Source organism: Lepisosteus oculatus, chromosome 7 (assembly GCF_040954835.1).
Source record: "Lepisosteus oculatus isolate fLepOcu1 chromosome 7, fLepOcu1.hap2, whole genome shotgun sequence".
Taxonomy (NCBI): Eukaryota; Metazoa; Chordata; class Actinopteri; order Semionotiformes; family Lepisosteidae; genus Lepisosteus; species Lepisosteus oculatus.
In genome coordinates, this window is record NC_090702.1 from 21,031,795 (window position 1) to 21,052,774 (window position 20,980).

General features: G+C 38.4%; 1 protein-coding gene across 2 annotated transcripts; it reads left to right on the forward strand.

Moving 5' to 3' along the window:
* The first annotated feature begins 1,059 nt into the window (after positions 1-1,059).
* Positions 1,060-19,461, forward strand: e2f7 (E2F transcription factor 7). 2 transcript variants are annotated; one of them, XM_015352749.2, is made up of 13 exons: positions 1,060-1,279; positions 1,925-2,023; positions 2,711-2,986; positions 3,563-3,731; positions 5,092-5,358; positions 7,570-7,728; positions 8,842-8,979; positions 9,301-9,495; positions 10,964-11,039; positions 11,265-11,763; positions 13,056-13,284; positions 13,662-14,080; positions 16,027-19,461. In XM_015352749.2, the coding sequence occupies exons 2-13, from the start codon at positions 1,925-1,927 to the stop codon at positions 16,207-16,209; spliced, it is 2,709 nt and encodes a 902-aa protein (XP_015208235.2). In that variant the 5' UTR covers positions 1,060-1,279; the 3' UTR covers positions 16,210-19,461. The 2 variants fall into 2 exon arrangements, with proteins under 2 accessions (XP_015208235.2, XP_015208237.2); XM_015352751.2 differs by having other exon boundaries at positions 13,059-13,284.
* The last annotated feature ends 1,519 nt before the right edge of the window (positions 19,462-20,980 follow it).

A 20,980-nucleotide genomic window follows, 5' to 3' on the forward strand; every position in this document is an offset into this window, starting at 1 on the left:
CATCTTCCACCGGGTGTAACGCAAACTCCCACTTAATATGTAACCCTTAAACAAACCTTCCCTCAAACCAGACTTCCCTTGCTTTAAAATATTGGTTTAGAATGGAAGAAAAAAACATCTCAACATGACATGGTGGGTGGACAGTGGACACAACCAAAATGTATCACTAAAGAATACTTGCTTATTACTCAGCATTGAAGTCAGTAATCTACAGCTCGATTAAATTATTACTTTTGTGCGAACCTCTAAGAGGTCCTTTTTGTTTAAAAAATATTTTGTATATCACAAAATCCATTTATGTTATTATGTTTTGACTTGTTTATATTTAAGAGTTGATGCTATAAACCAGTGATCCAAATAAACTTTGCAACTGTGTAGAATAAAATGAAAAACGTCACACCTATTTTTTCCATTAGACAAATGAACTGCAATACCTACATTTTAAAATATTATTTTATTGGTAGTATGAATGTGTAAAAATCCCGAAATCTGACCATTATACAGGGAGCAGCAGCCAAAATGATCGTTTTAATACCATACAGTTGAAATGTAATGATCGTTCACCTAGCTTTGAAAAGAAAAAAATGTCTCCAGTGTATTAAACATTTAGTTTAACGTAATTCTGAAAATATTTCATGGCTGTGTCACAGAACTGTTATCGCTTTATTTTAACCGTCCTGATCAAAGCCGGAGGTGGGTAATTATACATCTAGGTTTCCAATCCAATTTCCGCGCAGGGTCAGCGCCAGAATCCGCCTGTGCTCCACTTCCATCTGTTTCTTTCAAACAGAGGTTAATTACAGCATGTTACAGCAGGTCCACAGTCTTTACACTGAACAGCAAAAAACCGCAGTGATTACTTTTTTAATTAGGTCTCCAAGGTGCGAGAAGCACAGCTCTACTCCAAATACCAGCAAATCTCCTCCTTCTGCAGCCGACCGCGCCGACTCACCCGCCAACACGGACCCCTGGAGGCGTGGCAGCCGCTCTGGCGCTGATTGGCTCCGGTCCGATTAAGTTTCCGCACGTCCGGCTGCCGATTGGCTGGAATGGGTTGAGATTCTCAGAGCGCCAGAAAACGAGCTTTAGCGGGTGTTGTAAACTGTGATGAGGAATGTCATTTTCAGTACCATCAGAACGGACTAGGACTGGGTCAGGCTGGGAGGTTACAGCTGATGAACTGGGATGGTTTATTTGTAAAAGGTGTTGTTGTAATTTATAGTGTTTTACGACCAGACGAAACACATAAACTAATTGAGTTGGACTGAAAAACGACCAGGTGAGTAAACTTGTTATACAAGTCCGTGCTCTAGGTTTAGCCTGTTAAGCGTTATCTCCCATATAAATACATAATAATGCTTTTTATGTGTCTACTGTATGTAAGTTTAGTATTTCTGTTATTTATATTTTTATGGAGAACCTTGGTTTTAATGTTGGATTTATTTTCTGTTTGTTTTTATACAGATGTTGTAGGTAATTACGCCTGCTAAGAAAAATACACGTAGCTTTATAATAAGAGCATTAAAATATTTATGAACTGACCATTTGGAAACAAAGTTATATATGTGCATATATACTATATAGAGTAGCTATGCGTCACTGACTTCTCTTGTGAGGAAGCTGTCAGGATCCACAATTCAGTAAATGTGAGTAGAGGGCGGAATTTGTGAGGTCTTTGCGCCAAAATCAACTGACCAAATGAGTTTTTCACAATCTTTGGTACAACTTTAGAAAGTTAAGTGTTTTTCACTTTGAAGACCCAAGCATATGATAGTTTTATTAATATTTTTAAACACAAGTGAGAATTTCGAACCATCTAAAACGTAGAGAAAGATAGCTAGTTATAGAAGTACGTGTTTATGCATCTCGCACTTCGTTTTACTCTCACACTCAAACTTTAATCCTTATTATATTTGTTTTATAGATGGAGAAAGTTGAATGTTTATCTTTAAAGGATCTGGTGAGTCCAAGAAAGACCAAACTGGACATCATAAATGAAGATGAAAGCAAAATTGAGCAGAAGGCAAGCATATCCTGTTCTTTTTTTTAAATATAATGATAATTACGAATTACTACTCCAAATCAGCCTTTATAAAATACGGTATCGGTATTATAGCAGCCGTAATGCGCCGTGGGTTTGATTTTTTTATTAGCTTCATAAGTTTTCCTAATGCATCCTCTTAAAGCTTTTTCTTGTTACAAAGCATCACGTAGTTCTTAACTATGTAATGAACAGGTAACTGACACATAGTTTTAAAATTGCCATGTTTGTGCACATACTAATGATTTCTCTAAAGAAAATTAACTTAAGAATTAGTAAACTTTTGCCAGTGTTAGTTATTATGAGTACTGTTTTTTATTTGTAGGCAATAAACGTCCTAAGAAAGAGTCTACTTTTAATTGTGAATTGTACGTACAGTGTATATATACTGTAAACGTACAATTTTTGTGCCTATGTTTTTTCGAATTAGTGATAATCCTCAGGAATAAACAATATTATTAGTATTACAATAAAAATCACAGTATTAAACAATATAATTTTACAGAGTACTATAATCATTTAATATCTTTCAGTTTTATGTGTATTGTGAAAAAACGCATGTTTTCATTTTGAAAAACATTATAGTTTGACAAGAAAATATGATTTACAGCTACTAGTGTCATGTTCATGTGCTTGTACATATATGTGTTTTTTGTTTATGTTTTATAGGAGAACATATATGTTGAATGTAAAAAAATAACTCCCTTTAAAGACGAGACAACATCAGCAGTTGTGCTAAGCAGAAAAGGTTACACCCCAGAGAGAATTCACTGCACTCCAAACAAACTTGTGGACCGCCCTCAGACAGAGCCCTGGACTCCAACAGCAAACTTGAAAATGCTCATCAGTGCTGCCAGCCCCGACATCAGGGACAGAGAGATGAGGAAGAGCCTTTTTCGCCCCATTGAAAATGAGACAGAGGAGGTTGTGGATGATTCTAACCAGGTAACATGTACCTCCTATCTGGGAATTCAGCGCAAAACCCCAAAATGGTGGTCACAACTGAACAGGGTATTCAGAATTTGTTAAAAGGGGCTGATGGCTTTCAGGTTCAGGGTTCATATGGTTCCTCAATTGACCTGCCTATTGTATTTGTGTAATTGAATAAGCAGGTAAACTCAACAAGGGCTCAGAAGAAATGAAAACTGCTATACCTTGAAGTCAGCTGAGTCTTTTACACCCAACAACAGAAATTTCTGACTTGGATGACTCTAGATAATTTCTGTAAAGTGCTTCTAGGTTTTCTTGAGTTTTCTGTGGTGATATACCTGTATTCCACTCCATCAGAATGTCCCACATGGATATAAAGCAGATAGACATGGCCTTTTTGTTTTTAAAAATGGAAGAATTTCAAGAGGGAAATGTGAGCTAGTACCTTGCAATTTCAGGTGTTTTCTTGTGGGTCTGGCTGTGTGCATTTACAGTATGTGCAGCTGTCCATTGTGTGGGTTAAAAGTATTTTCATTAGCAAGTAGACCAGAATAATTGATTGATGTCTGTTCTTTCCTTTAACATCTTCAGTTTGACATAACTGATGACTGCACCCCAGAAGATTTTGAAAAACAGAGGCCTAGCAGGAAGTTGAAAAGCCTGGGCCTTCTCTGTCAGAAGTTCCTTGCCCTTTATCCTGATTACCCACTATCTGCAGAGAAGACTAACATTTCTTTAGATGAGGTGGCTGTAAGTCTGGGTAAGGAGACAGTGGTGACCTTCCTGTGTTTTTTTTTTCAAAATATGTGAAACTGATACCTATGTTTTTTTTCCTGACCCACACCTTTTCCAAAGTTTCAGTTTTATTACATTTGTATCTCTGAATGTCTTCTTAGTTTTTACATTAGTTAGTATTGCTAAAAAAGTATGGTTATGTAAATCCATATTTAGCATTTTATAGATGTAATGTTTAGAAGTATGCTAGTATAAGGCTGTTGCTATGGATACCTACCCTCTTCCTCAAGCAGTGAGTCCCTGACAAAGCTGCTTTGCAAAGAATGTTTTTAGTTAAGGAAGAGGTTTTAATTTTCTGAACAATAAAGATGGGTGTTCTTCATAAACCACGTTTGTCTGATTATGCTGGTTGTTATATGTGATAGGATTCAAGGACATATTTTAAAATGCACACCATGTTTATTGAGTTGCCACTTTATGCTTTTTATTTGCCCTGATACTAAGTTTTACATTTTATTTGCCATTACACTTTAAATAAATCTAGAAATTTAAGAACCACAGGCGACAGTAGCCTCGTGTTAAGACATAGGAAGCATCATAGTGTGGCTTCAACAGCACATCCACATTACTGAGAGATCTGTGTGTATCTTCTGCTTTGGCCTACTCAGAAAGAGGTAGTGTTTTAAGTGTGCACTTCTTATTTGTCTCCTCATTTTAATTTATTGTAGGCAGGTTTAGTATTTCTTGGCTTCCTTTTTGACTCTATCAAAAAGTATAACAGAGAATTTCGACTGTTCACTGTTTTTTTTTTTTACGTTTACTCACTGTTACTGTTTACTGTTTTCTCCCAAATTATTGATCATGGTCCTGGCTATATGCTGTGGGTAACAGCTTATTTAGAATATTTCTTAAGGCGATTGGAGCTGGAAACACATTAGCCTGTGGATGAAATGAAATGAAGATAGACCTTTTTTTCCATTGATTTTTTTTTTAATGATACAAAAATGTACAGAGATGGAAAATAAATGTAAAGAAAAAGGAAATTTGAAGGAGTGAAGTGGGAGAGGTTTTTTAATTTAAATTAGGTATATTCAGTGTTGATAAATCCTTTTTGTTATTGGAATAGCTTTAAGTGTGGCTTAAGTGGATTAATCACCAGGCTTGTAATCTTTAAAGCAGTTGAAATTCACTGGATTTTTGTTTTAGTTCATTATTTATTGCCGTGAATTCTAATTGCTCTTGATTTCCACAAAGAAGCCACTAATGAGAGCTTGCTTTGTTGGTCTCTTGCTGGGTTTGTGTCTTTCTTGCTCCTAATAAGTAGTACGGTTTAAAAACGAGCAAAATGAAGATTGAAACATTTTTGTTTTCCCGCCTATCGCCAGGGGTGGAACGCAGGAGGATCTATGACATTGTGAATGTCCTGGAGTCTCTGCTGCTGGTGAGCCGGGTGGCCAAAAACCAGTACTGCTGGCATGGGCGACATCACCTACGCCAGACCCTGGAGGCCCTGCAGAGCGTGGGGCGACAGCAGAACTACGAGGGGCAGATGGCACAGATTCGCGAGAAGGACTTGGTACCGGCCGAGCCTCAGAGCAAGAAGTGTGCCCCTGAGCTTTCGGAGGACGGCAGTGATTCGGACATCGGCTGTGGTAGGAAAAGAGAGTTCGGCGCGTTCACCAGCACCGCTCCTCCGCAGGCCTGTCAGGCTCTGCTTCGCTTGCCATCCGGTCATGTCATGTCTCACAACTTTTGTTTCATTTGCCACCTCACTAACAGGCCTGGCCCCTGAGGCGTTTTTGTTACATGACTGTGCTAGTCACTCTGGGTTTCTTTTTTGTTGTTGTCGTCTCACGAGGACCCATCAAATCCCATTAACGGAGAAAAGAGGCTGACCTGATGGCAGATTTGTGTCCTGTTCAAGACGCAGGCGAAATAAGACTGGCAGGTTCAATCAGGCAGCCTGAGAGACAGTGACAGAATCAAAGAGCAATCATTATTTAGGGGGAATGTTTTAGTCTTCCTCTTCAGTGATGCTTCCTACAGGGCAGGAGTAAGGCACATCAGCCAGACAGAATTTGTGAACCAAGATCACTTTGCCTCTTTCATGGATTAATAGAGGGCAATGTTGCACATCCTAAAACAGGGTTTACATATTTTTCACACTTTACTACAGAAAGGTCATCTAAAATCGGTTTGTCCGTTAATAACTGCAAAAATATGGTTTTGTTAAAAGTTTCATACAATTACCCTGTTGCTAAGGGGCTAATAGCTGTAAGATGGAGTGATTCATTAATCAAACCTGGTGGCTTTAATCAATAGAGATTTTTTTACTCCAATAATTCACTCTGGCTGAGTGAAATTAAATAAACCATCAGCATTCTCTTAACACCTTAAATCAGTTTGAAAGTGAAGAATGCTTTCATTTACTGGAGAATCTGCTCTGTTTAATGAAAAGTGTTAATTTTATATACAGTACACTGCTCAGTACATTACTGTGTAGCTTAGTTCTGCTCAGAGCCCTCTAGGCTTGTAAGGCCTACAATTGATAGGTCAGTATATGGACCCTGTTTTTTGTCTTACAAGCCTCTTATTGTATTACAATGGAAACACAATGTCTGTTTTTACAAACTTGGTCTTGGTTTCTTTTTCCTGGGTGTGATTTGTCATTACTGTTGCTACATGATTTTGTTGTGATAAGTTAATTCCTGGGCAGAGGATTTTTGAAGTGCTCATGTGGTATATAGGGTAGTGGAATGCACATTCTCAGATTGTGTAATTTTGTTACTGTAATCTAAATTATATTTTGTACTGATCAGTACCTCATTGAACCCTTTCTTGAAGCAGTGATATGGCTGGGATGTTGGTTCCAGGCACTTAAAACATTTTAATTTAACTGGAGTTGTGTAGTGGGTTGACTATGTCAGTACTTTGTGGAATTTTTAATTCTTTGAATCAGTGACTTCTTAGTCTCCTTTGTTCAGCATGAAAGGAATTCAGGTCTTTTCACTATACTGTGTGTTACAATGCCTTTAAGGCCAAGAATTATTGAGGCTGATCTTCATTGAACTTCATTTAAAGCTTTTAAACCAGTTTTCCTTTCAAAATGTTGTTTTTTTTTAATAAAATTACATGTTTTGATTTTGTTAGTTCCTGTTTAATAGCTTACTGGAACATGTATTCTCAGTGTTATTGAACATGACAGAATTAGATTTAGAACTTGAATTATCCTTTAACTTTGACATTTTTCTCCCTGCAACTGTTTTGCTGCTTCTGTATTTTTATTTGATATGAAAAATAGCAGTGCGTGTCTGCTGTGTATGTGACTCATACACATAGACTATATTACATTTAAAAAACAATTTTAGAGGCAGTGCAGGAGATGACATTGTGTGGGCAAGGAAATTGTAGATTTTTTTTTCTTTGAGCGGTTAAAATCACCTAGGTGCTGTAAATTCCAATAAGAAAACATTTTGACTGGAACAGTTAGCTAAGAAAATACTCAGCATGTTTTTCAGGACTTTTGAGATAAAAGCTGCTAGTAGCTGTGGTTTCTATAGCTGAAGCTTTGCATGACAACTCACTATGATTTACTGTAAAGTACATATTTCTGAATATATATATATAGACATCAAACACAAAATACAATAAAAAGTTTATTTACACATCTCACCAAAACTCAGTCTGAAAGCTAGAATTTGGAGCAGTAGATATTTGAACACTATGAACATTTTAATTCCTATTTACTGTTTACTCCTATTTTTAAAAATCTTCTATGTACTCGCTAAATTTATCATACCCTGTTTTTAATGCCTTTTCCATCATGTTATATTTCTTTATCATAGTTTAACTGGTCTTTACAGGGTCAGCCAGCAGAAGAAAAGACAAATCCTTGCGAATTATGAGTCAGAAGTTTGTTATGCTGTTCCTGGTATCAAGGACCAGGATTGTTACATTGGATGTTGCAGCTAAAATCCTCATTGAAGAGAGCCAGGATGCAGCCAACCACAGCAAGTATAAAAGTAAGTTGATGTTCTTTTCCTAACACCAAGAATTAGATGTGATAATGGATAATTAAATCTAAATTAGCTGAGTAAAAGCATTTTTCTTTGTTTTTTCACTTATTATTTTTTGTCATACTCATCCAATTTTTGAATAGACACTGAGATTTTCACATTTCTGCTCACAGTTTCAAACCCCGCTTCTGCACACGGGAGAATGAGGCAGACTCCTCCCACCCACCTACCTTCAAGCCAATCGCCCTTTAACATGTCACAGGTTCTATTACATCATACTAGAGTTTTCAAAGCAGACTGGATGAGGCCTAGGAGGTTCCTGAGAGGTTGCAGGGGTCCGTATGTTTGCCAAGAGTCAAGAGACTCCAAACCTCCTGGGCTGGTGCCAAATCCCAGGCTCAGACCTGCGATGCCTGGTTTTGCAGAGCTCTGCTTCCACATGGGCATGTGCCATTTACCAGTTGAGCAACTCGGGGGGCACACGTGGTTCTTTTTTTATCACTTAAAGCTCCCCAACCCATCAAAGTTTAAAATAGTTTCAAAAAATAGGCTAATAAACCATTTTTGGGTCAAGTTTCAGAACCCAAAGAACCTTAGTTTTCCTATCGACCTATTTATTTCTCAACATAGGACTGTGTCTTATTATATAATGCACATGGCCCTCTGCTGTTCATGTCTAAATTTCTACCCTGCCTACTATTCCTGTTCCTGATAAGCAGGTTCAAGACTGAGTATGAGAAGTGAATGTGGGCAGTATATAAATACCTATTATTAACTCCTCTATTTTTAATATCACAGTTGGATATCTTTTTTTTTTCCTTGAACAAATCTGTAGATTTCACTCTTTATTGTCCCTGTTTATTACAAATTTCAAAACCTACCCAAAAAGTGATAGTTTTTGGAGGGCTGTTTGGCTTTGCACTTCTTAATTGTCTCCTCATACTAATTTCCTATAGGCAGGTATTTCTGGAAGCTATTTTTCGATGTTTGACACAGGAGAGCTGAGCATGTTGAGAGAATACTAAAGCAAGGCCTGTTCTGTAGAAATTAAGAATAACACAAAATGATCATTCACGACACTTGCATTTATATTTGACCATCTCACCCCTGTGTTTGCAGCTAAGGTCCGTCGGTTATATGACATCGCTAATGTATTAACGAGCCTGGGCCTCATTAAAAAGGTTCATGTGAAAGAAGAAAGAGGAAGGAAACCAGCTTTTAAATGGATTGGTCCCACAGAATTCAGGACATCCAGTGGTAAGTACCAGAAATTTCAAGTTCTGTCTCACTGCTTTTGTTGTAGGTCCCTGACACGGTTCAAGGCCCATCATACCTTCCTCACCTCTGATATTTCATTTGGATTTCCAGATTTGTGGCTCATGGCCCCTTAAACTTACCAGATTGGTTTGTTTTATGATTACACATTCACCATTTCTAAATGGAATAATACATTAATTAGGCATGCATTTTGCCCATTGATTATAAAAGAAAATATTCCGTGGGCGTAGTCTCTTTGTCGGTATGCTCTCCCACCGATCTTGGGGCGTCACGTGGAATCGTTTATTTTTACGATTGCAGGAGATGCGGAAGTGGTGGCTGTGGCAGAAGCTTTACCATCCGTCCGCCCAGAGCTGCTGACATCCCAGCCTGCGCTAACCGGCCCCGGGAAGCAGAGACTGACACGACATGCTTCCTTCAGCAGCGTGCCTGCCTCCAGGAGCCAGCAGCGAAAGATCAGCTCCGCGCCCAGCAGCCCACAGAGGGAACAGAATGGTAACATCATTAGCTTTCGGAGGCCCACAACGAAGTTCACTTCACATGCCAGTCACGCACTGCAGCCCCAAGTGCTGGAGGGCAGCCTTCTGTTTCCCAGAGGCATCTTCTTTCTGTTCAGAGGAGACCTGCCATCAGACAGTGGGTTAGTTACCTGTGATGGGTGAGACAGCTTCCAAGTTCTGTTCCAAGCCAGAGTTGCTCACAGAAATCTAAAATAAAAAAATGCTGTAGCATGGACTAACAATGAAACATTTGTTATGTCTTTGGTTTTTTTATTTTGTTGTAAAAAAAAAAAACCCACCAAAACCACTTAATTTGATATCAAGTGGTATCATCTGGCATTTTGTTGGCCTGCTTTTGTTTGGTATTCAATAAACATAAAACAAGTTGACATTTCCACTGGGCTCGTCTTGGTCTCCAGTTTCATAAATTAAATCGGAAACTTTAAAATGAAGGCCTAGCTTTTAAGAATGTGAAGTGTAAAATCATCAAATTAAAAGGTTATGAAATGTATAAAGGAGGAAGTGGTGGCTGGCAATGATAAATATGATTGTGCCAATAATAGTAGCTCATAGATAGAAAGAGTGAATCAGAAAACTTTTTTTGGAAACTCACTGTAGAGCAGAGTCAAAATACGGATGTGTACTGATATGGACTTGACTAATACATTTTTATTAACATGTTTTTAGTTTATATAATTAGTTGCAGGTGCCCCTCTTCTCAGTCCAGTTTGACACAAAGCTTTGATACCTTAACCCCAAGGAATTACAACAGCCATCACTATGAACTAGGGGAGCAGTTTCCTAATTACACTGATATCTTTTAATGTCAGTTTCAGGGCAGAGTCATTATTATTTATGAAAATTCATGTTTTCTTCTTTGACAAACCAGTATCTCTGAGTACTGCACTAGTCAGCAAAGTACCATCAGAGACAATTTACCACTGTCAGCACTGACACTATTATTATCTTTTGTGTTAGGGTTTTTGAGAATTTTGTGAAGTTTGATCAAGCTGAAACACACGTCCTTGAGCAATCGGAGAATAAAATTAACCACTTAAACTGAAACTAGTCTTATGTCCCTTATGTCCTTGGACAACAATGATAATTTAAAAAAAAATGAAAGGATTTAGGATAAATGATAAATGCACCACTGCCTGTTTGTGAAATCTAAAAGTGTAACCGTCTTTAAACAGAAGCATGTTGGTCAGGAAAATAACTTTAAGGAAATCTATCTGTAATCAGCTATTTTAGCACAGTCCTTTATTAGTGTGAGAATAATTCATTAGAATCAGGGCCTATGGGATGCCAGCAGCAATCACTGTTATCAGGGATTTAAATACAATTGGTGCCCAAGATTTCTATCATCCTTCTCTCTGCTAACACCACAAACAGAATTTATTTTGCACATGTAGATTGTATTGCAAGCTGATTTTTTTCTTTCATTCTCTTTGCTTCTTACTCAGCCTTGACTCCTGAGCCAGTGGACTATTCACAAAAAAGGGCAGCTGTTTGTAAACTGCAGTTTGGAGAGAATCTAAAGTGAGTATTGGAAATTTGCAGAAAATATTTAAAATGCTCCAGTATTGTTCAGTTAATTTAATTGACTTTGGGCCTAGTACATCTGTTTCTTCATACAGCTTCATACATTTCTTCATAAGGTTTAAAGAAACTTAAGCTATTAATCATATAGTATTTTTGAAGTACAACTGCGGATGCAAGATAAAAAGATATTACCAATCTGGGCTGCTCTGTTTTTTTTTCTAGAACCCAACACTATGGAGAATCAAAAGCCTCAAGTCCTCAGAACAGCTCTGCATCTCATCGTCCTGCCTTCAGCCAGATGGTCATTCCCATTGCTGTGGATTCGCAGTATGGATCTCTTCCAAAGCCTCATGCCCAGTCGGCCTTCCCTCTGCCACACCCTGAGCTGCTGTTGCCTCGTTTCTTTCCAAGCACTGCCCAGGGATGCCAACCGGTCCTGTCATTGTCCTCAGCGACCCCCAGGGACGAGAGAGAACCCCAGTCCCAGAATTCCCTGGTGTATTTCCAAAACATGCCCCCAGCGCCACTGGTCATGCTTTATGGGAATGGTGTCTCGGAGGAGGTGGACCGCAATCGGACAGCTAGTGAAGGTCAGAGGTCACCTGTTGCCAGCAACAGTTCTCAGCCCCTCAGCATGGGGAGGAAACGGCTTTCTGAAGATGAGGGCCCATTGGCCAAAAGGGGCAATTTGTCATTTTCCAGAGCAGAGGCCTTCAGTGAGGTGAGTTCCCTTTCCCTGGTAAAAATATTCATCAAGACATCCCCAAGAACAGACAATAACAGCAACCAAACAATGACCTTAACCAAACTCACCTTGCTGTTCAAAGGACACCTAAATTAATTTAGTGCCAGATTTATTCAGGGTTGTGGAGAATAGAGCTTTGCTGCAGCTCCATTTCAACACAAATTCTACATTTGGAATTCTATGTTTTTGTTGTGAAAAATAGTTAAAAGATAGGAACACAGAAGTTACTTACACAAGACACAAAGAATGTATTTATAGAAAGGAAAAAAAGAAGAAATCAGCTTTTTTTGTGAAGCTGTCATCATGAAGGACATCAGCCTCGCCGTGTCTTTACTAGATCATCCTGGTATATAGCTTCTACTTGATGATAAAAGACATAGTTCTGAAGAATAAGCAGGGATATTAGGGTTATTACTTAATAATGTAGTATGACAGGAAAAGATTTTTTCTTCTTTATTGCTTTGGTAAGATTAAACTGATTGATTTCCTCCCATTTAAAAACACTTAGGAGATGGAGTCTTCAGTATTAATGCAAAGAATTATTTCATTGTCTTCTGGATTATTACATATTTCAGAAGCTTTACTCTTGTGATCTGAGAATGTCATTAATATCAGGAAAAGAGCCATTATATTAAAATATGAACTGTTTTAAGATTGGTGATTTAAAGCAAGTAATTCCAATTGTAATTATGCCAGTTTGGGAATTAATGAGGCCTGGTAATTAATAAAGGCAATTAAATTTGTCAAATACATCACTTTTGGGAAACTGACATGATTTGTCATACCACTTTTATTTGTTCAAATGTTTGGAATACATTTAGGTAATGTTTACAGATGAGGAATTCCTGAATAGATTCTTCATACAACCGGCGACAGGAGCAGTCTTCAAAAATGATGTGTAGATCTGCATTAAAGACATGTTACAGTAATGATATTCGTAAATGATGCATGCATTTTATTTTAAAACTGTTCTTCGGAAGGTTAATGTGTGACTTGATTAGTACATAATAGTTATGATTTAGACAATCAACAAATGTGAGTGATTCTTGAGCAATGTAGCATGCAGTTATAGAAGAAAAGCACTGAGAAATTTGAATTAAGGAATTTTAACTGCAGGGCTGAACTTTTAAGTTCTAAATCTTTTGTTCTGCCATTAAGGGTCAATTCTGCCTGTTCCCACATATAATTATCATTCTTTTGCTCTTTGGTTAAATGCCATAGCATAATTTCAACAGCTACAGAATCACACATTTCTATGTTGTCCCCAGAAGAGCTTGAGAGGAAATGCCCAGGTGTCAAAGAGCTCCTTGAAGGAAGGCGACCTGAAGGCGGTGCCCAGCGTGCAGCCCCAGGAGGGACAGTGGTGCTCTCTGCGCACAGAAGAGACACAGCCAGGACCCCCTCAGAGCCCCCCAAGCGAAGCAGGGGAGGCTGGGAAGCACAATCCCCTCGATTTCGCCCCTCACTCGCACTACCTCTATGTGCCCAACTCAGCAGGTGAGCTCGGAGCCCTGCCATATGAAAAGTGTAGCAAGAACAGACCATCTGAAACAATTAAATCTTGTGAGGAAGTGCTGCTGTGTCCATCTTTTTGTACCAATGTGAGGCATTGTTTTGACATGGCAGTAAATACCCACCAGTAAGTGGATGGAAGTGTATTCAAACAGGAAGCCAACCGGAAATACATATTATTTTCCTAGTTGAAGAAGCCATTGTTTCCTAAGTCATGTTTTAAGTAGTGGATATTTGAGCATTTTAAGTCTCCAGATCTAATGCTGTGCGCATTGTCTGTGGGCAGCGACCTCGTGATATAGTATTGGCAACTGATAACAAACCGTTTCAAAGATTTCACCTCGTGTGCACATTTCTTCCAGGTCTGAATGGCTTGAACTTCCTCCTTTCTGCTGGACCCAGCTCCGGTGGCCTGGCTCTGTCTCCGAACGGGTTGCCCACCCTGGCTTTGCCATATGTTGTTGTGCCTTCCTCCACGCTGCCCCCCTACTCTCTCGTGGCCAACAGCCTCCCGGCGGGGGCAGGCACTCACATGCACAACAAGGGCCCGGTCAGTTTCAACGTGCCAGCGATGGTGTCCCCTGCGCGGTTCGTGGTCGGACCGACGTCTGTTCCTGTGCCCAGCAGCTCAGCATACTCCCCCCCACAGGAAGGCCAGGTCCCCCCATCCGGCCGCTCCAGTCCGGAGCAGCCAAGGCCTGTCAGCACCGTGAGCGTGGACTCCCCTGCCGGGCCTGGCCAGCTGTCAGCCATGCCAAACCTTCAGCCTCACGTAAACCAGGTAGATTATATCCTTCCAATTCACCCTCTGTAACATTTCGCTCCAATTCTACTTCCCCTATGCAAACACAAAAAAGAGCCGAAGTCTACTTTTAACAAGGCAACAAGCTAAGATGAAACTTCAACATACTCTTTCAGGCAGCTCAGAAGACAGACTCTTTCCGACAGCTCAGAAAACAGACTTGTTCTGACAGCGCCAGATTGCCTTGTTTGATCTCCCTGTGCAGGCTGTTAGACCATTAGCTTTTGTGTTCCTCAGAGAGCGCTGTCCGAGTGCACGAGGGAGCTTGCTGTGATTAGGTTGATAGAAATGTTTCTAGAACTTGCTCAGTGGCTTAGTTTCATTTATCGAAAAGGACGTAGCGAGGGTAGAGATGTGAATTAACTACCAGACATGTTGCATCCCGCCCCTTTCATTTTGTTTTTGAGTCTGAGGAGGAAGAGCTGTGGTTTAGGTCAGGACATAGAAAAGGAGGTGAATAGGAGGTCAAATGAAGAATAATGCAAAACCAACCTTGGGTGTTTTCTTCTGTAGTTGATTAGTACTAACAACAGCAGAAATACAGAATGAAACAAATCAGTGAGAACTGGTGCCTGTGCGTCCCAAAAGACCACACCATTTACAGTTATTACAGCGGACGTGGCTTAGCATTAGGGTGCTGCCATAACCTTTTCCACTGAAACTTGATGACAAGTTGGCTTTGGGAGAGGAAATGACCGTGATGACGCAGAACTGTCTATGGTTATAGGGCAGCATTGGGTTCCTAATGAGGTAAAGCTGGCTTTGAGATGTCAAATTCAAAACAGGAAAATGATCACATTAGGACACTGAAGTTAAGATAAGGTGAGTGACTGAGTATTGATTTAAATGAGAAATCATGGTCGAGAAACAATCAATAGAGTTAATAAGCCTCTTCTGTAGCCTGTAATGAAGTTTCCTTATTGTAGGTCGTCAGCCTTCTTTTAGCTGTTCAGCCTGATTTAGCAGCTCACGAGTCTGTCTTGAACGTATTTCCTGCGTCACTTAAGTGAAGCTTCCATGATCATAGAGACCATTAAGAGCTTTTTTATGGTAGTTTTGCACTGGCGGCATCTTTCTCCTCCAAACGCTAACTGTTCCTCTGAGAGCTGTGGAGAGACTTACTGTGAAGAGCCGGATGCCATTTCTCTTTTATGTGCTGCATGAAATGGTTTTCTGTCCTGTACATTTGTTCTAGGCACAGAGACAATATAAATGTTTGGAAACAGACCAGTTGCAGCTTAACGAAGTCAAAAGATCCTGCCATGTTATCAGTTTTCAGACCCCAGTGAGCACAGCCTGCAATGTTAAATATCTACTGTACCCTTCCATTCTGCTTTTTTTTTTCATTTGCCTTTCATTGGTCATTCCCCTGAGCTGAAGTAATATTTTCTCTGTCAAATTCCAGCCCAATATGATGGACTTCTCTCCTTGCCTTTCCATCCGCAGAGTGCCATTTATTTATTTTCTTTTTGGGTGATTAGCACGTATCATTCCTTCACCTTGTAGTTTTTATTAATCTACGTGCTACTTATACTTCAGTTGTCTGAAAAAAAAGTGTATACGGTAATACAAAAAAGTAGACTAATGTTCAGTTCCTTTTTTCCTTTATGGATGTGGGTAACGTATGTATGAACCAATTATTTTGATTCCATATTTCATTAACTGTCATCATACCAACAATTTTATTTTATGGATCCCCCACGTAGGCTGGAGTGTACGACCGCTAGCCATATCTTAGGACCCACTGCATTTTAATTGACCTTTCTTTGGCAGGAAATTTCCAACAACAAAAATGTGTTGGGGCACAGGCGGTTGCTCGTGTCTTTTTGCACATTCTCAAGGCTTTTCATTCGGAAGAAACATGAGACTCCTTCAGTTCCTTTGGTGGGTTTCAGGCCTCAGATTTTTATCTTTTCTCTCTGCAGCCACAAACACCACTGACTCCAAAAGAGACGCATATGGCCTACCTCAAGGCTTTCTTCCAGACGCCAGGCACGACTGGCTCAACTCTTTCCTCCGTTGCCCGGAAACGAGGCGAGAGAGGGCGGACCCGAGCTGGCAGCTCAGTTCAGAGGAGGCTGGATATTGGCAACAGCATGGCCAAGTGACAGCTTCAGTGGATAGAGATGTACCATGTAGCCTCCACAAATCAATATTTCAAGGTTATAGCTATAACAGGACCTTTGTTTGGATTTTCAAAGAGACTTTTGGGAGAAAACTCTTGCCATGACAAGGTTGGCTGTTCATTTAGAACTTGTAAAGTAATTGCTGTGCTGAAAGCAGTCATTTTATGGTGCATTTGTTGTATTCTTTCAAAAATAATGGCAGTTAGCTGTGCTAACATGAAACTAACAAAGACATTGTTCTAAAAAAAACTCAGGAATGCAACAATTCTGATTTCCCTCAACAATCATATTTAAATCTTTTTACTAGAGGTGCTTCACAGGTTTAATGAAGCATTAAGAGGAGTTTTTGTACATATTTTATAAGTACATTAAGTGGTACAGTAATGATCTTTTGGTAAAACCTTTTTGATTAATCCATTCTTTAGCTGCTCAGGTTTTTGTAAAACCCAGTTATTGAGTAATGCCAAAACAATAATAGTGTTTCTCTGGTATATTCTTACAGCTCATGTGGTTTTGTCTCCCTTTTGTGGGAATAGATTTAGATTTCTGTTTGTTTTTATGTTGACTGGGATGTAAGTTTCCAGTATCAAAGATCTACATGTTCAACCAGAGGAATACAAACCTCCCCTTCATACACTGAAAGAGAAAGTGTTAAGCACTAATTCAGGAATCGTTTGGATCGAGACTTGTCAAGCACACGGGAGCCTATTTTCTCATGTACAGTACAGAAGCTCAGTGAGTATCTCATTGTGCCTCTGTTACATTTTTGATGTGCACATGAACTTTATTTATGTCAGTCAATATGGATTGATGCCTGTGTTTCAGTTAAAATGTAAATGTATATTAATCATCCATACACTTGAGCATTTTAACAACTTTGAAGGAAATGAATTCAATCACCAAATGTGTTTGACAGAACTTCATATTTAAAGTAATTGTTTAGAACGTTGAACTTTACGAGGTCATCAAGATGTTTGGTAAAGCTTAAATGTAAGGGTAGGTGAATTCTGGCTTTAAAAAACTTGACAAAAAGAAAAAATATTACTGCATGTGCTGTTTTGAGGTTCTCTTTGATGATTTCTGCTGCCCCCAGTGGTCAATGGATAAATCGAGCCCACTGATATTCACTCCTGGTCCTGGAGGGCTGTGTTGTTTTATTTTCATTCCACCCTGACTTGATTCGAATCAGTTCTTCACTTAACTGATCTGTGTGAATCCTTCACGAGTAACCACGTTAGGATTTGAAGCTATCTATAAAACCTGGTAGACTGATGCGTAGACTGATGCCCTACAGGACCAGGAGTGAATAACTGTAATTGTAAATTATAAAGGAGAAAAGTAATTACAATATTTTCTTTGTTTCTGCACGACCGCTAAAAAAGATATGCAGTGCATGTGTTGAATATGTAGACAACATGCCACTGCCTCAGGCAGACTGTTTGGAACCTTTGATTCAAACTTTGAATTTCACTTTTTCAGGGTCACTGTGTTTTTACTTTAGCAAGCAAAGTTTCACTAGAAAGCCCACTTTCCTTGATTTAAGAAGCATTGTGAAGGTTTCTGGATTTAAGTTAAAATTAATATAGAGGCTATATAAAATTAATATAAATGGTAAACATATTTGGTAAATGGAGCACTTTGAGTTCAGCACTGCTATCAAATCCTGAAATGTGAAATAAGATTTAAATACAGTTTGCACTTCTGTACAGTTTCACAAATCCGAATCTTGGTCACATTTAAAAATAACTCAGAATTAATTTGCTTGGCTAAATCCGATGTTTAGATGAGAGAGAGATAATGATTTAAATGAGAAACATCTTGATTACACAAACCATCTGTGTGTGGGGAGGGTGGAATCTCAGAATTAACAAATGACAAATGTAGACAGGAATGTAGGAAATGGTGAACAAACTCAAGGAAATCATCAAATTGAACTGTAGAGCACTGGAGCAACATCTCTTTTTTTTTTGCTATCTGGCATCTCAAAAAGGTTGGCCTTTTAAGTTATTTCCAGCTTCTCTTGGCAACATTTTAATATGGATATCAATATTAAAATATTAAAGAGACTGATTTAGCAGGAAAAAACTATATCTGTGAAATAGAGAAAGTTATTTTTTTCACTTAATAGCAAGCCCAGATTTATCAAAACCCAAAAACCCACACACCGGTTTTGGAAATGTTAGAATTTTATTTGATGATAGGAAAAGCAGAACACATTTTGGATGGAAAAGCTATGAATGGAACACGTTTTGTATTTTACGGCTTAAGCTCTGTACAACCTTTAAGTAAGAGACTGAAAATCTGATTCTCTGAGACTTGTCTCTATTTAATGCGACATATTTCCATGAAATATTGTACTGGCATCCACATCACCCTTTCAGGGCCCACAGTGGTTAGTACTGTGTTGCACATGTCTTGCAGAGATGATGATTTCAAAATTGTTTATTACTTGGGTAAAATTACTAAAAATACAGCTTTGAGAATGTGAATTTAAGGTAGTTTCTTTCCTAACAATTGAATATGGGAAAAGTGAAAACTACAAAACCTGAAAATGATACATTTGTTTAACTTATTAGTTGCATTCATTTACTGGTCCTTGAGATACAAAGGATCATTTCTCAAGGTACTACAGTAAAGAAATAGGGAGGGAGTAAAGTGATGTACTTGATTTTAAAGGTGCTTTTTATTATAAAAACGTACTTGAAACAATTAGGAAACACCCAGTGGTCATACGGGACTAACTTAAATATCAATGTACTGTAATTTAGCAATCCACTGTGATTTATTCATTATATTTAGTTTTTTCTTATTTAGTATGGTTAAGTAATCAATTTCCAGCAGTTTTTATTTTTGCACCAGAATGTGCAGACTGTGACCTGAACTGCAGATGTGTATAGTATTGTATAGAATTCTTAGTACTTTTTATACATTTATCGTATTTTGTACATTGTATTGAACACTTTTATCAACATCGCTATTTTATACAGTGTTGGATGTCTGTTAATTTAATGCTGCTTACTATTAAATGATTGCACTGCTAGGTGAAATAGTTTACTGTTGTATAATTGCTGCTTTTGTAGTGTTTATTCCCCTATCTGTTATATAACAGAACACAGAACCGGTGTTTTGTAATAGCTGTATTCTTTGTATCTATTATGAGACAAACTGGTTCATTCTATACTGGTACCTGTAGCAAAGTATTTGTCAGAGCTTTGTAATAAAAAAAAAAGCTTAAAGGAGTGCCACTGCTGTTGGTGTCTTTTATATTTGTGCTGTAAACAAATAGCTTTGACAGGCATTCCGTGAAATTGGTCACCATACAGGATCGCAGAATAAAAGTAATAGTTGGGGTCATACAAGCTGATGCTGTGAAAGAACTATCCTTGATTTGATCTGAAAAAACAATAGAAACGCTATTTGTTTCTTTCTAACTCTCAGATTTCCAGTTCACCCATTCAACCCTTATACCAGCACAAGGGGAATACTAATCAGGAAAAATAATTACATTTCCCAAAATCGGGTACCTGCATTTGGTGCCGACATAAGCAAAATGCTTGTTTGTTTGTTTCTGTCATGACATACTTTTCATTAATTCCCAGTTGTGTTTTACCTAATAATAGATGTGTTTCTTATTCCCTTTTCCCATTCCTAACCTGCAGTTTTATGTTTGTATCGAGAAACCAAAAAACAAAAACACCACAAAAATCTGCTTTGACACTCAGGGAGGAGGGGAGGTAATGTACTGCCAACTGACCACTAGATGTCAGGACTTTACTGGGGAATGAAGCTGCCTTCACTTTTCGTTGGTGCCCTTGTCAATAACAAAACACTTCTGCTCTCTGGCTCCACTGTACTGAGTTAAAAGAGCCTGAAATCCAAGCACAGTGATTTTGTTTCCTCTTGATTTGCTATGTATCTTGTTCCTGACATAAAGTGTTCATGGTTATGATTGATTCTCCAGGAGTTAAAGTGAATTTTTGTGGACTTAGAAATTGGGAGCATATACTATATATTACTATCCAAAAATCTTGGATATTTTCAATTGCTCGACTTTTCACTCACTTTTACTTTCAATATACAAAACCAAAATTCTATAATGAGCTACTGAAATAGTAGTCATTTCTTTTTTATTTTAAATTAACCCTGATAGTATTTTGTATTTGTATTGCAGTTCCCCTTTAAGAAAAGGATTTCTAGAAATTTCTTATTGTTAAATGTACAACACATATTAATGTCCAAAGGACTTTCCAATGAAAATTTTGATTGTTTACTGTTATTGCTAAAATTATGATTATCTGAGGTAAATTATATTTAAATAAAATTATATCTAATATAAACGTATAATCTAGGATAAAATAAACAGGATTGAAAAACGGTTCTATTTCCTAAAATGAGCACTAGATGTGACATCATTAGGTCATTTGATTCTGATTAATTTTAAGTGAAAACAAGTCACATATAACGTGACACTTTCAGAAATGATCAATAACTGTATATCCAGCATTAGAATAAGCCGTATGCAGGCAGTTTGGGATGGGCTGGAAGACAGAGTGAACACAGGTCAAAGGAACGTTCAGTCTGCTGAGCAGATCACCCTGGCAGCTGGCTGAGGATGAGCATTATCACGCTGAACAACGTTAATGTTGCTATTGCTGTACCAACACATGAAGCACAGATCTCAAAATCCTGTCAATTTAATGAAGGGCAGTGAGATTATCATCTGCTGTAAGGCACTTCCACAATATGGCACTTA

Coding starts and splice junctions, on each gene's coding strand:
- e2f7 (XM_015352749.2), top strand. CDS start 1,925: ATGGAGAAAGTTGAATGTTTATCTTTAAAGGATCTGGTGAGTCCAAGA. Junction 2,024..2,710: donor AAAGCAAAATTGAGCAGAAG/GCAAGCATATCC, acceptor TATGTTTTATAG/GAGAACATATATGTTGAATG. Junction 14,081..16,026: donor TTCAGCCTCACGTAAACCAG/GTAGATTATATC, acceptor TTCTCTCTGCAG/CCACAAACACCACTGACTCC.